Genomic DNA, 13,688 nt, shown 5'->3' with positions numbered 1-13,688 from the left:
AGTATATTTAAAGTCTAAAGCTTTTTGAAAACAACTATGTCTTGTTCATAATTAAATTATTAAAAGAAGAAAACGGTTTAACTGCACAGTTTAAAAATAAAAAACATTTGAATATTTTAAAAAAAGCAATAACTTGTGTTTAAAAAACATAAACAAAAGTTATTAAAATATTTATTAAAACAACACAGGTCGTCTTGGTGAGTTGTCATTTGACTTTGAAGGGAGTTTAGAAACAACTGAAGAGGGAATAGTTTTCGGGTGGGAGCGGTCGGATGCTGAGTCTGGTGAGGACACGACTGATCAGTACAATTACGAACTCTTGATCACTTGGAACGATGAACACAACCGAGTAACAACTTTTTCAAAACTGTTTTGTTTTTTTTTTACCATATTTTAAGTTGTACATTTATTCTTTCAAAAATTTATTTTGCAAACTAAGTTTCGATCAAAGACCACGTCAGTGCTTAAATAAATCTAAAAAAAAGATATGTGACAGTCATGGCAAATAGCATTTAAACAATTAAAATAAATTTTCTTAAAACCAAAACATATAATATTTTAAGTTATTTGCAAAACTAAAAGTTTAGTTAACTTGAGTTAAAAAGTTCGAATCAGCTTATTTAAAAGTCCTTTTAATCGGATTGCTTTAAATTTAAAATTTAATTTATTATTTTGTTTTATATAACTTTATTAAACACTGACTGACTTAAAATATTTTTTAGACCGAATGTTTATACAAAATATATGTTACAGAGCATGGAGGTCCGTGAAAAAACATCTCAAAACTACTTCTACTTTGACAAACTGAGTCCAAACACTTTTTACACGGCCACTTTGACAACTTTGTACGGCAACAAAAAAGGTGAAAGCGCAACTACAACTTTCAAAACGGGTGAGTTACTGTAGTTTTTACTAACTTGGTTTCGTTGTACATACAGTTTTAGTCAAAAATATTAAATTTAGCATTTGTAAATTAAATATAAACTTTGCACTTCAAATGTTAAACATTCACTTCAAATTGGTAAATTTCATTTGTTTAACATAGTACATTTTTTATCTTATTATGTTTATTCTTCTTTTTTTATGTAAATAACTATGTCAATCAATTTATGTTTATGCTTAGAACATATTAGTTTTATGTAGTTTGAATATCGTAAAGTTTTAGACGTCTTAGTTTTATTTATGACTATGTTTTTAACGTTTGCCTTTTGTATCAAACATTTTACTTGGATTTTTTTACAAAAGAAGCTTCTATTGTTTATATTTTTCTTATTATTTTAGATTTTTATTGTTCACTTTAGAGTTTTCTAAATTAGTTATGTATGCTTTTTTAACGGTGTAACTTGTAAAGTACAAGTTTCAGGTACTTTATCTAAAATAAGGGTATGAAAAAAAATCTATACAACATAAAATTGTAAACAAGTCGTATTCATAGAATATTATTCATTGATCATAACGTTTTATCAAAAGTATGAACAAAATTCTGTAACACGAATTTATTTCAGAGAAAATGTTACCATCAGTTGAAAGATTGGAAGTGTCTGATATCAGAGACATCGTGGCCAAGTTGACGTGGAAGCTAGATTCGGACGGGAAAAATGACACGGATTACGAAGATGATGTTTACTTTAAACTTTATTTTTGGGACGCTGCAAATTATGACGACACAGTAGAGTATTATAACTTGGACAGTGAGTTTCAAACATTGATTTTTGTTACTTTTAAGTATGTTTAAGAGTACAGCTTAAAATTAGACGTAGATCAAATCATATTTTTTATTCAAGTTTTAGCCACTTAAGTATTGAAATTTTTCTAAATTCAGTAAAGTGCAATCATTTATAAGTTAGTCAACTACATTGTTGAAATTTTTACAAACTATTAACATTTATCACCATTGACTATATTAAAAACACGTTTTTTAGCTAAAATATTAAAACATTTTAAATTTCACAATTTGGACGTTTTTAAAATAATAAATTAATAGATGAAAAAAGAAGTTTCCCAATGGAGAACATAAACCCCGACAGTAATCATAAAGTAGAAATAAAAGTAGTAAGAAATTCAACGGGTTTCGAACCTAACAGCACCTATACTGAGTTTCGCACAGGTATTTTACGGTTTATTATATAAAAAAGACTATAAACGTTATAAAATCTTAGTATAAATTTTTGTATTTAGTTTTACAGGAAAAACAGTAATAAGACTGACTATTAACACTAAAAACTATTTTAGAAAATTTTAAATTCTACAGGAAAAATACGCTCAGTTCGAGTGAACCTGGTTAAAACGACCGAGAACTCGATAACATTGAGTTTGGATGCGGACTATCCGGAAGACCTTACTGGGTATCAGATAGAATACCAAAAAACGACGGATGAAGTACTGACATTTCTAAATTGACTGTTACATAAATAAACAGGAATCATTTAAAAACAATTTTATTAAACAAACAAATAAAATCGATTTCATCTAACACTTATCAGTTACATTTGTTAGCAACTAGTTTTGCACACTAAGAGCAAGTAAACAGTTAGAGGTTTCATCAGAATATATTTAATTGTGGTTGTATTATTATTTAGTTAATTAATACTAACATTAAAAAAAATATAAAATGAAAGATTTAGTTTGACTTTTAAACTATAGCAAAAATAGTAACTGATTGATGATTTAAACAACTTTAAATTCTAAGCCTTTAAAATTTGTTTAACAACATCAGAAGTCTCATGATCATGATCTTTTCACAGCTAGGCGAAACCAAGAGAGTTGTTGAGCAAGCGCCGACGGTCGAAGTGGTGACGTTGGAAAACTTGGAGCCGGGCACCGATTACAGCGTTACAGTCTCCCCGATGTACGCATTTGAATCGAAAGGACTTTGGGGCCGCCTTTCATTAGTTGGAGGTTCTGGTGCCGTCGAAGCGACTACTGGTTTGTTTTTAATACGCTTTGCTTGTCAAGTTGGGATTCTATGTTTACTTTTTTCTTCATAGATCGCAATAAAAGTTATCTACTTAATGATAAGGAGAATGATCGAATATCAATAACAAAACTTTTTCAAATAAATCTTTTTTACAGATTTTATTCAACTGATGATCAACAGTAAAACATTGTTTAGTTAATAGTATTTAAAATTTTGAATTGAGTTAAAACTTTTGGCTATTTATAAGTAAAACTGTTTTAGTTCCAAAAGATAACTACGTAAAAGTGAAGATTTTATGTTTGAAACTATCACTACTTAAATAAAATTAACTTAAAACATAATGAATTTAGTTAGTTATGTTCGAAATTAAAAAGAAAGCATTATAAGTTGATGTTAGTTATATTTCTTAAAATTAGTTGTTGGAAAACTATTTAGTTTTGCACATGCGATAACTTGTCTCTTAAGCTCACATTTATTCGGTACGCACTGCCAGTTGTGCGCGAGCTTATTAGCCGAAAAACCCTGTGTTTAAAATACATATTTTACATTAATTTTTTTTTTTTTTCAGTTGTCAAAAACACATATAAATGGCTATAGTTGGTAGATTTTAATTAATTAAATATGTTGTTTTAAAATTTAAAGGTGTATTTATAATTTAGGTAGAATATAAACATCAAAAATATGACGGCTGTTTTCAATTCTTAAAAATTTACTTTATTTTTCGTATGATTTTTTTCTTAAAACAAGCATAACTTATTAAAAAATAATTATTAATGTAAGTACTAGATAAAATTAAAAAAGCTAAAACAAAAAAAAAACTCTATAAGTACATCACACTGAACAGATAAATCGGTGCCTGATATAGAAAGTTACAAAGTTGAGGAACTGACTCAGAACTATTTTGAAATCTCGTGGCTGGTCACTCCTGACAGTGAGAAAGTAGAAAAGATTGAAAAATACCAAGTGGCGTTGGGACAGGCAACAAAAAGAAAAAACAAACCAAAGATGAAAACATATGAGTTGACAGGTACAATGTTGAAAATTTGTATAAACTAATGTTAAAGCTTTTTTTAATATGTTTTTTTAATATGTCTGAGTAGGTTTGCTAGAAATTCAATATAAACTGTTTAAAAGTAAAACTTTACAACTAACAAATTAAAACTTTTTATTCTTATTGATCAAAGAAAAAAACTTTAATTTGAGTAAAATGAATATTAAACTTTAACTTTTCTCTGTAACATCAATTTTTAGATAATCGTTTCACCGCTAACGACTTAAAAACGGACCAGGAATACATACTAACCATAAAAGGAGTAACTGAAGATTTGAGGGAAACTAAACTGAAGAAAATCCGCATTAAAACTAGTAAGTAGAAATCTGTTGCTTTAACTATACACTACTTTGATAAGTCTTTATTATTTTTAAACAGATTCTAAAAGTAAATTTCGATTTTACATGACACTTTTTGTACAAAAAGTTTCGTCGGCTGCAGTTGTAACGTTTTTGAATTTTTTTCATTCATATCATTATGCAAATGAGGTCAAGTGATAATACAGTAGTATATTGAAACATCTATACTCTTATCAACAACCTACCTTACCAAAATTTTCATCTTTACCCTCAACCCTAACCACTTTACCCAAATATATAAAAAATAAAAATAAAATATTTCATTACTTTAAACTTGAAATAAAAATAAGTAAAATATTAGCCAATCAGAAGCGACGTTAGATCTGCAGCCGACACCAAAAAGTTAATTTGTGGTGTTTTAAAAAGTTCTGTTCTCATATTAATCTCTAGTTTTCTTTTATTTATAAATATAAGAGTTATTATAAGTTGTACAAGCTTAATTCTTACGATCAACCTGTAAAAAATAAGTATTGTCATTTGTAAAATTTCTCTCTTATAATCAATTGTATATTAAACAATATTCAGTAAAATTCGTTGGTTATGTACTTTTAATAAACAATTAAAACCTTCAAATAGTAGTAAATAAATTATATCTTAGCATCTTTCGGTGATACTTTTGCCGATTACTTCAACGTCACTTCCAGCTCGGTCACCCTCAACATGCAAAACGAGGGGGGAGACGGCTTCTCGTATTATGACGTCACCGTGTCTAAGGTTGGCGCGCAGTCGATGACCGATGAAAGTGTTGAACAAGTATGAAAAAAAGTTTAATAAAACCAAACACTTTATTTTAATTACTTTTTAAAACAAGACTGATTCAAAACACATTACCAGTTTCATTTACTTTTTTGTAAAGGTAACAACTGTATTAATCTTTAGTCTGAAAATTGTTCAAACCTGTGGAAAACATTATTGCAAAACCTGATATTCACTTAATGAAACTAAAGTACAACTTTTAAATGTTTTATTTTAAACTTTCAGCAAACGCCGAAGCACCACACGGTTAAATCTAATACGAAGCATCTGAAGGGTCTCGACGCAAACACCGATTATGACGTCACAATAACACCGGTGTTCCACGGAAATTTGAAGGGAAAACCCTTGAACGTTCATATCACGACAAGTTTGTTTGAAGTTTACAATAAAAAAAGTAAGAAAGAAAGCAAATATTCGAGTATTAGTGTAAATAATTGCATAGTTTAAAAATTTAACTATAAGCTATAAGTATGCTTTCATTAAATCGTGTTTTACTAACAAGTAGTTGACTAAAATTTAAGTTTTTTATGTTTATAAAGAATTTATAGTTACTACTTCTGTAAATAAACACCAATATTGCTCTATATATCGCTTCCACTGAAAAAAAATCTCACTTCAGGTAAAAGACTTCCGAAGATCACCTCGATGAATTTCAATAACGTCACTTTCGACTCGTTCAACGTCACGTGGTCTGTTGACGACGGTGAAGATTACTATGACGTCACAGGGTATGTTGTCAGGGTTACCAGCGACCAGGAGGATGCCAACTACCGACCCGAGACCTTTTACATTTACAAGGGACAACCCGATTTCGAAAGTATGATTTGTTTGTGAATAGTTTTTAGTACTTTTTGTTTTGGCTATTTTTTTATTAGAATATACGTACAAGTAAATATTTTCTTAAAAAGAAAATATGTGTCTAAAAATTAAAATTCAACTGGATCTCTGAGTCTTTCGCTATTTTTTAATTTTATCAATAAATAGTCATAGTAAATTTTATTACCTATTGTTGTTTAATTAAATACTAAACAAATCTTAAATAAAAAATTTCTTCAAGTACACTAATAGATTCTACGGTATTTTTTTTATGTAAAACCTGATTTAATGTATTCAGAATAGTAGCAATAAATATTGGAAAATGAATCTACATAAATACCATTTCAAAACTTTAACAGGCAAGTGGAAGTTGGTTGAGGATCTTAACTCTTCTAGAAACTATTCAGTGAAAGTATTAGCAATCACCGACGGCGGATATTCAAATCAACTATCTGCCGATGTCTTTATAAGCTAGTTTTTTTTCATGTTTTAACATTTTTAAGTAAAATTAAATTTCATTACGTACTGTTTTTAATCAGCATTTATTTGATAACAGTTAACAATAGAATAAAATTTATTATGAAAACTTATTTACAGCATACTAAGTTATACCTAAGAAAAAAAATTATAAATATATTTTACTTTTAGCAAGCTTGATATTTTCAACATAAGTTAAAAGCAATTTAGCTTGAATTAAAATGACTTTTAACTTTTGGTGTTCACAATGTACCATCAGTGTAAATGAATAAAATAAAAACAGAATCGTACGCTGAAATAAAGTTCAAAGTTGTTGAACTTCTCCCCAACAGCGTCATATTGACGTGGCAACCGGTGGGAGGGGACGGACTGACGTCATACATGTTCAAATATTACCCCACCCAGTGTGCGAACAACCAACTTAGTGAAATTTGCAAGGTTAGTCTTTATTTTATTATGACGTCATATGTGTTTAAATATTACCCAACCAAGTGTGCGAACAACCAACGCAGTGAAATTTGCAAGGTTGTAATTTATATTATTATGACGTCATATGTTTTTAAATATTACCCAACCAAGTGGGCGAACAACCAACGTAGTAAAGTTTGCAAGGTTTTTACTATAAACGTTTTTTTGAAGCTAGTTATGTTTTTTATGTTAAAGTAAAAATCTAGAGTTGTGTGCTGCAAATAGTACTAAAACTTTAAAGACTATTTATACTTTAATAAAAATAACATAAGTATTAATTTTAAGCTGTAAAATTTTTAGGACAGAATAAAGTAAGATCAAGTTATTTCAATTCAAGTACTTCATAATATTGATAGGCTAACAAAACAAATTTGTACTTTTTAAGGTTAAACAAAGTATTAACGCAGCTCTCTAAAAGTTTGATAAATTTATTTTTAAATACTCTTTTGTATACAATTTTCACAAAGTTCTACAACTCACTTTTTACAATCCTTACAATTTTGATGTTAAGTATAAAATAAAATCTATCAACCTAAAGATACTTTAAATCTATCATTGAACAAAGTTTGGAAACTCAATGGAAAAACTTGTAAAATAATTTTACTAGATGACATTTAAAATTATCATTTTCCATAGAACATTTACAATCTATTCAAAAACAAATTTATTTATTTTTAAGGAAACTAAATGGAGAAATATGCCGGCCATTTCGGAATATTTTGAGTTTGTCAATGAAGTCATTCCTGGTCTTGAGTACACTTTTGAGGTGAGACCGGTCCATGGAAGCATGCGTGGTCCAGAATCAACATTAACAATAGACATACGTCAGTTTGTTTGATATTTACACTAGATACATGTTAGTCAGATGTTTATTTATTTTATGAAGTTACTAGATATACCTTTGATTATTTAATATAAATACTTCAATAGAAAATACGTGATTATATATATAGTATATAAACGTGATTTTAGAAGTTTTTCGTTCAATTATTAAATGTCCTCTGTTTAATCAAGTTGTATTTTTTCTTTTTTCAGATCAAAATTTTATTTTAGCTTTTTTTATTTGAATGGTAGTAAAAACTGTCATTTTAAATTATTATTTGTTTTTTTTGATAAAACTTAAAATAAATAAATATATATATATATATACAGCTGTTAAACAAATGAATTAGTAAACTTGAAATGTTGTTACAGCGAAGAAAGTACCGGTAATAGAGAAGTTGTGGTCGGTGAAGACGGGCCACACCACAGCGCTTTTGATGTGGAACGTAGCAGGGGAGGGAGAGGAGTTCAGCGAAATTGTTGAATTCAAACTCGAAATTGAAGAACTGAACAACAGTGACGTCAAATACCTCGGTTTGCAAATCAACTAGTTTTAATGTTATATTATTTTAAGTATGAAAACTTTTAAAATACATTAAGTTTTTGTATTGCTTTTTTATTAATTGTTAGTAAATGAATATTGCAGTCTTTGCGCTACAAAATCACATGTAAAAACTATTTTATAGAATAACAATACTTTATTAATTTTTTAAAGATTTTTTGCAGTTATTTTTTATTCAACTATTTATTAGCTTTCAAAATTATCTTTATAAAACGTTTTTGTTTCTAGTCATCTAAAAAAAAGTTTCTAGACTTGCTGTATCGTTTTGTTTTTGTCGCTTAATTTTTGTACATCAAAGCTACAATCTAAGCTACAACTAAACTAATAAACTGATTGTAATTATAGACGGAGCTGAAAATACTTTCCCGTTGGTTGAACTAAAACCGGGTACTAAATATTCGGCTAGACTGATTGGAAGAACTGAGGACCAAGACTTCTTCAATGTTGCCCCATACACTTACAAATTCATAACAAGTTTGTTTGTTTTAAAATTTGATTTAGTTAGTTTTAGTTTTTTTACAAAATAATTCTCTTCTTAACTCATTTCATATTTTACATATTTTAACATTCAAAAAAAATATTTATATTGAATTTGTTGCTAATTTTCACTTTGATAGCTTTTTTTATAAGTGCTAAATAGCTAAGAAAAACTAATATTTAACTATGATGTAAAATTATAAAATACTTTAAAAATTAGCTAGATTAAGTTTAGACTAATTCTACCGTTTTAAGAGATCTTTTTTGAAACTTAACGAAGTCTTTAACATTACCCAGTATTCTTTTAGTACAACAACCTATTTTTTTCAAGAACAAATGGGAAAAATAAGCATGGAGGTGGATCACGTGACAAACTCGTCGATATCGGCGAAATGGACGCTAGATGGGGCCGAAGAGTTGGCGGGTTACAGGCTGCAGGCTTTTAGGAAGGAGAAACAAAACAACAAGACTCAGCGTCAAGTTGGTTTCAGATAAAAGTACTGCTGTAGTTAAAGTTATAATAAAAATTAAACAAAATGAAAAACGAAATATAAACTTAATATTATCTAAGGACTGATAATAATCTTTTTATTTTAGCCGATATTTAAAAAAAACATTGTCAATGATTTAAGTTTTTACAGCTATACTTACGTTCTACTTTTAATAAATTAAAAATTAGTTATTTTATACTGTCTTGTCATAAAAGACAACTTTTGAGCTTTAATTTTGATGATGACATTTAATACTAGTTTATTGTTCTTATAGCTTTAATTTCCTCGAAACAGTTCCAGAACATCTACTTGGCACCTGAAATTACGTCATACACTTTAGAAAACCTGAAACCCGCCACTGACCACGTGATAGAGGTCACTCCTTACTTCCCTGATTATTCAAACGGAAAGGCGGGAAAAATTTTAGTCACTACAAGTTTGTTTCGAATAATATATAGTTACGATATTGTAAAAATTTTACGTTAGTTCTCATAGTTTTTACTGTTGTTATTTGAACGGTACTTTTTTGCTAAGTTTGGTAACTTAAGAAAAAAATAATAATATTCAGATTTATTTGAAAATTTTTCAAGTTTTTCTCAAAAATTATCCCTTTTTTTTTCATTTCATTACAATTTCAGAAAGTTTTTAATAACTTAAGTAAAAAATAATAATATGCTTTTTACATAAAAAACTTTTAGACAAGCTGCAACCGCGAGCTACTAACTTGAAAGTGACGTCATCAAACCTGACGTCGGCGGTGATCGAGTGGCAGATGAATGACGTCAGCGACGACTACTATGACGTCACACACTACGAAGTTTTGTTGCAGTACGAAGGTGACGACAGTAGAAACGAAATGTTCAAGACCAACGGTTTGAATTTGTTTTTATTTTATTAAATTCCTGTTAGTATAGTCTTTTTTAACCTCAAACAAATATAACACTTAACTTAACGGTTTGAGTTTTTAATTGTTCTATTTTTATTTGATTAGCTTATTAACTTTACCTTCACATTTTATATACAATCTTAACTTTAAAATTTTATTTCATTAAATAAATAACTTTGTCTGTTAATTTTTTATTTGTCTAATAAGTTAATATATTTTAAACTTCTGTTTTACTATAAAAATTCAACCAAGCCTTAATTTTAGAGTTTGTATTGTTCATTAAGCTAGTTTTTACCCCATTAGTTTGAAATTAATTTAAAAGCTTTACATATATAAAACAAATTAAAATGCAAACAATACAGTTATGTGCTACTACGAATCTTTTTTAACAACTTAAGATTAAAAAAACAATATTTATTATTAGGGTTTTTTATATTTGTATTTGTTTGTTCTATTGCATGTTTTTCTTTACAGAAACGAGGTTTGTTCTTGAAAACTTGCAATTGAACTCTACATACAAAATTTGGGTGAGCGCCATTTCAACTTCGACTAATTTCTCAACACCAGTCACCACTAAACTAAAAACTGGTTTGTTTTATATTTTAATACATTTTTAACTTGTAGTAATAAAATACATCTTTCTAGATTATAAACTTTTTAATAAATTAGTCATGATAGACCTAAAACTTAAAATGTAACTGACTTTTTTTTTAAACATTTTAAAATTAAAATTTTAAATATGTTTGAAAATTTACGACTGTATTTTGACAACTTCTAACAATTTTTTTTCAATAAAGCTTTTTTTATGAAGTACAGATTAAATAATGATAAATAAATATGTGACCTACTGTTTTGATGACTCAAAACAAGTTTTATTTTAAATCAGGTGAAGTGAGTTCAAGCAAACTCTCATTGAAATCATCGAGTCACGCCTCGCTGGTTTTAACGTGGTCGAGTGCAAGAGGTCAGTTCCTGACTGGCTACATTTTGAAGGTTTACCAGTCACGTGACGTAGACGGAGACGCTATTCAGGTTAGCAGCTTAATTTAACAACTTTTCCTCGTTTTTCATAGACTTTCAAATACAGAACGGTTTAATTCTCGAATACACTGTGGTTTTTTTGAATTTTAAACCTGATATATTTTTTGTTATGTTTTGGTTGTAGGTTGAGTAAAAACTTTTTAGGTACTATTCAATAACTTAATAACTTAGCCTACTTAAAAGCAGCCACAGTAAACTTTAAAACTGTTATGAACGTTAGTAAGACGTAGGTAGTATTAAAAAAAAGTTTACAAATTTATAAACAACACAAGTCTTTTGCTTTCATAATTACAAAACTTTGTTAAACTTTTAGCACAAGCTAATGACTAAAAGCAGTTCTTGTTCTTCTACAATTCTAAAACTAAAGACAATATTTTTTTTGTAAAAACTAAAGTCTATTTTTGTAACTTAAAATTATTTAAAACAATTTAGACCCACAAAGTGACTGGAAATGAGTTTGAAGTTAAAAATTTGCAGCCTGATGAAAAATACATTGTTCAAATTACACCAGTTTATAATGACTGGTATAAAGGTCCTGCTACTACATTGAATGCTAAAACAGGTTTTTATTTGAAGTTTTTTGAAGTATTATTTAGTGCAAATTAATTTAAATTCTAAACACAGTGTTATATAATAACTTAATAAACTTTTTTGTGCTTATAGTTATACTACTTCATGGTTTTCATTATTAAAAACCAATCTAGCAAGCAGGGGTCGGCAAACTGTGGCATACAAAGTAAAACTATCAGGTTCGAGAAAACAAAACAGACTTTTCAGCTAAAAACATACTTTTATAAAAGATTAAAATAAAATCCTGCAATAAGGCTTTAATTTAATCATTACTCTATAATAGTCCTTTTTTTACTGCTTATTTTTTGTCACATTTTTGGCTTGGAATACTTTACTTTATTTAAAACATTATTTCTAATGCAGTTATTTCAAATAACTCCGACTTTCTAAACAGTGCAGAGAAAACTTTCAAACAAAGTTGTCCTGTAACTTATAAAATGCTGCAGATCCCAGTACTTAACTGTACATCAAATTCTTCTTAAATAAATCTAATTGTGACGTAATAATTTTAAAATTTCAATTCGTTTTTAAAAAACTATAAAATTAAAACTTAGTTACAAGCAATGATGACAATTAAAAATTCGTCGACAATTTTTTTTATCTACCGCTTCCTCAAATAAATAAAATGCAAGATAGTGTTACTTGCATTTAATATTTGTACTAAACATTAATAAATCAAAAGTACAAGTTAGAAATATGTATACTGTGTTTATTGAGTAATTTATCTCAATAAATATCTTCAAAACAGCAAGAGTGAAAGTGAAAGTGACAAACTTGAGAACACAGCTTCTCGGGTACACTTCAACACAATTAGGATGGTCGGTTAAGAAACCAGATGGCTACAATAAACCATTTGAATACAAGCTGACTTACTTGGACGTGTCAGATCCGAACCAGTACAAAATAGAGCATTACGTTGATGGTTAGCTAAGTGTTACTTTCTAATAATATCGGAATAAGTAAGTTTTTTTTCACAGTTAACGAATTTATTAATAGATTTGCACACAACACTTTAATATTAAGTTTAAAGACGCTTGTAACTAGTTTAAATAAAAACTTTAAACGAATACTTTTATTTCTCTATGTGGTTAGTCACCATATAAAAAAATTGTAAATTGATATAATATTAAAGATTATTAATCGTTCGTAGACGTTACTTTGTTACAATATTATAAACAGTTTTTGTTTTAATTCTATAAAATTAAAATCCAAATGTAGCTAAGTCTTTTTATTTAACAGGAAATACAAACTTTACTGTGGAAGATCTTCTACCTTACCATACCTACATAGCAACAGTTGAAGCAATAAACGTAGATCACATTCCGCCAGTACCAAGTATAACCTTCACCACAAGTTAGTAGAATATATGTTTATATTAATGTAATAAATGTAGACCATATCCCCCCTGTACCAAGCATAACCTTCACTACAAGTTAGTACAACTTTTATTTCTATTTGTATAACAAACGTTGATCATATACCTCCTGTACCAAGTATAACCTTCACTACAAGTAAATATAACCTGTTTTGTTTTATACAACATGGTAGCTAAAACTCTGATTCATAGTCACCCACTTGGCATAAAGTAAAATATTGATCGTCCCCTTTATTACATATGGTCTCTTTGCTAGTGAATTACTCAAATACTTTCAGCCTCTTTATTAAGTATTGCCCGCTAAAAATAAATAAAATAGCTTTTGACTTTTCAGCTATAAAAACGTATATCTTTTAATAGAAAATCTTGGTTATTTCGACGTTTCCTCCGTTAATGTCACCAGTGACGTAATCTTCTTCAAATGGAGAATTTCCTCTTTGGACTCGGAAGACCTGGAAAAAATTGAAGTCAATTTTTACGAGACGGAGGACCCTGATAACACTGTTAGTTGTTTTAAGTTATTAGAAAAATATTATAAAAAGTAATACTTTTTTTTTGTTAACAGGTAAGACACGTTGAAATAGAAAAATACGAAAATCCGTTTAAAATCGACAAATTGG

The 13,688-nt window shown here is 28.4% G+C and overlaps 2 protein-coding genes and 1 long non-coding RNA gene across 3 annotated transcripts in view; all 3 read left to right on the top strand.

Annotated features, from left to right (window-relative positions):
* LOC145850047 (uncharacterized) overlaps nucleotides 1-7,159 on the top strand; it is a 63,207-nt gene extending 56,048 nt beyond the window's left edge. Inside the window, exons 52-65 of the mRNA XM_082955190.1 lie at nucleotides 189-349; nucleotides 754-892; nucleotides 1,506-1,691; nucleotides 1,985-2,107; nucleotides 2,252-2,379; nucleotides 2,745-2,925; nucleotides 3,762-3,944; nucleotides 4,169-4,282; nucleotides 4,926-5,080; nucleotides 5,309-5,450; nucleotides 5,703-5,900; nucleotides 6,259-6,369; nucleotides 6,660-6,814; nucleotides 7,145-7,159. Coding sequence (XP_082811316.1) covers nucleotides 189-349; nucleotides 754-892; nucleotides 1,506-1,691; nucleotides 1,985-2,107; nucleotides 2,252-2,379; nucleotides 2,745-2,925; nucleotides 3,762-3,944; nucleotides 4,169-4,282; nucleotides 4,926-5,080; nucleotides 5,309-5,450; nucleotides 5,703-5,900; nucleotides 6,259-6,369; nucleotides 6,660-6,814; nucleotides 7,145-7,159 — 1,991 coding nt within the window. The remainder of the gene's footprint in view (nucleotides 1-188; nucleotides 350-753; nucleotides 893-1,505; nucleotides 1,692-1,984; nucleotides 2,108-2,251; nucleotides 2,380-2,744; nucleotides 2,926-3,761; nucleotides 3,945-4,168; nucleotides 4,283-4,925; nucleotides 5,081-5,308; nucleotides 5,451-5,702; nucleotides 5,901-6,258; nucleotides 6,370-6,659; nucleotides 6,815-7,144) is intronic.
* A 998-nt stretch (nucleotides 7,160-8,157) lies between these two features.
* LOC145850046 (fibronectin-like) lies at nucleotides 8,158-12,122 on the top strand. Its single transcript, XM_082955189.1, has 9 exons — nucleotides 8,158-8,200; nucleotides 8,574-8,702; nucleotides 9,037-9,185; nucleotides 9,491-9,632; nucleotides 9,895-10,068; nucleotides 10,557-10,670; nucleotides 10,969-11,114; nucleotides 11,556-11,685; nucleotides 12,088-12,122. The coding sequence occupies exons 3-9, from the start codon at nucleotides 9,042-9,044 to the stop codon at nucleotides 12,120-12,122; spliced, it is 885 nt and encodes a 294-aa protein (XP_082811315.1). The 5' UTR covers nucleotides 8,158-8,200; nucleotides 8,574-8,702; nucleotides 9,037-9,041.
* A 318-nt stretch (nucleotides 12,123-12,440) lies between these two features.
* Nucleotides 12,441-13,670, top strand: LOC145830056 (uncharacterized). Its single transcript, XR_014369606.1, has 4 exons — nucleotides 12,441-12,615; nucleotides 12,933-13,046; nucleotides 13,429-13,571; nucleotides 13,634-13,670. It is a non-coding gene; the product is annotated as an uncharacterized LOC145830056 (long non-coding RNA).
* Nucleotides 13,671-13,688: the final 18 nt, after the last annotated feature.

The sequence above is a fragment of the Thalia democratica genome, chromosome 2 (genome assembly GCF_965202585.1).
Source record: "Thalia democratica chromosome 2, ktThaDemo2.hap1.1, whole genome shotgun sequence".
Classification (NCBI taxonomy): domain Eukaryota; kingdom Metazoa; phylum Chordata; class Thaliacea; order Salpida; family Salpidae; genus Thalia; species Thalia democratica.
Note: the sequence above shows the minus strand (reverse complement) of the source record. Positions and strands in the feature narration are given on the sequence as shown.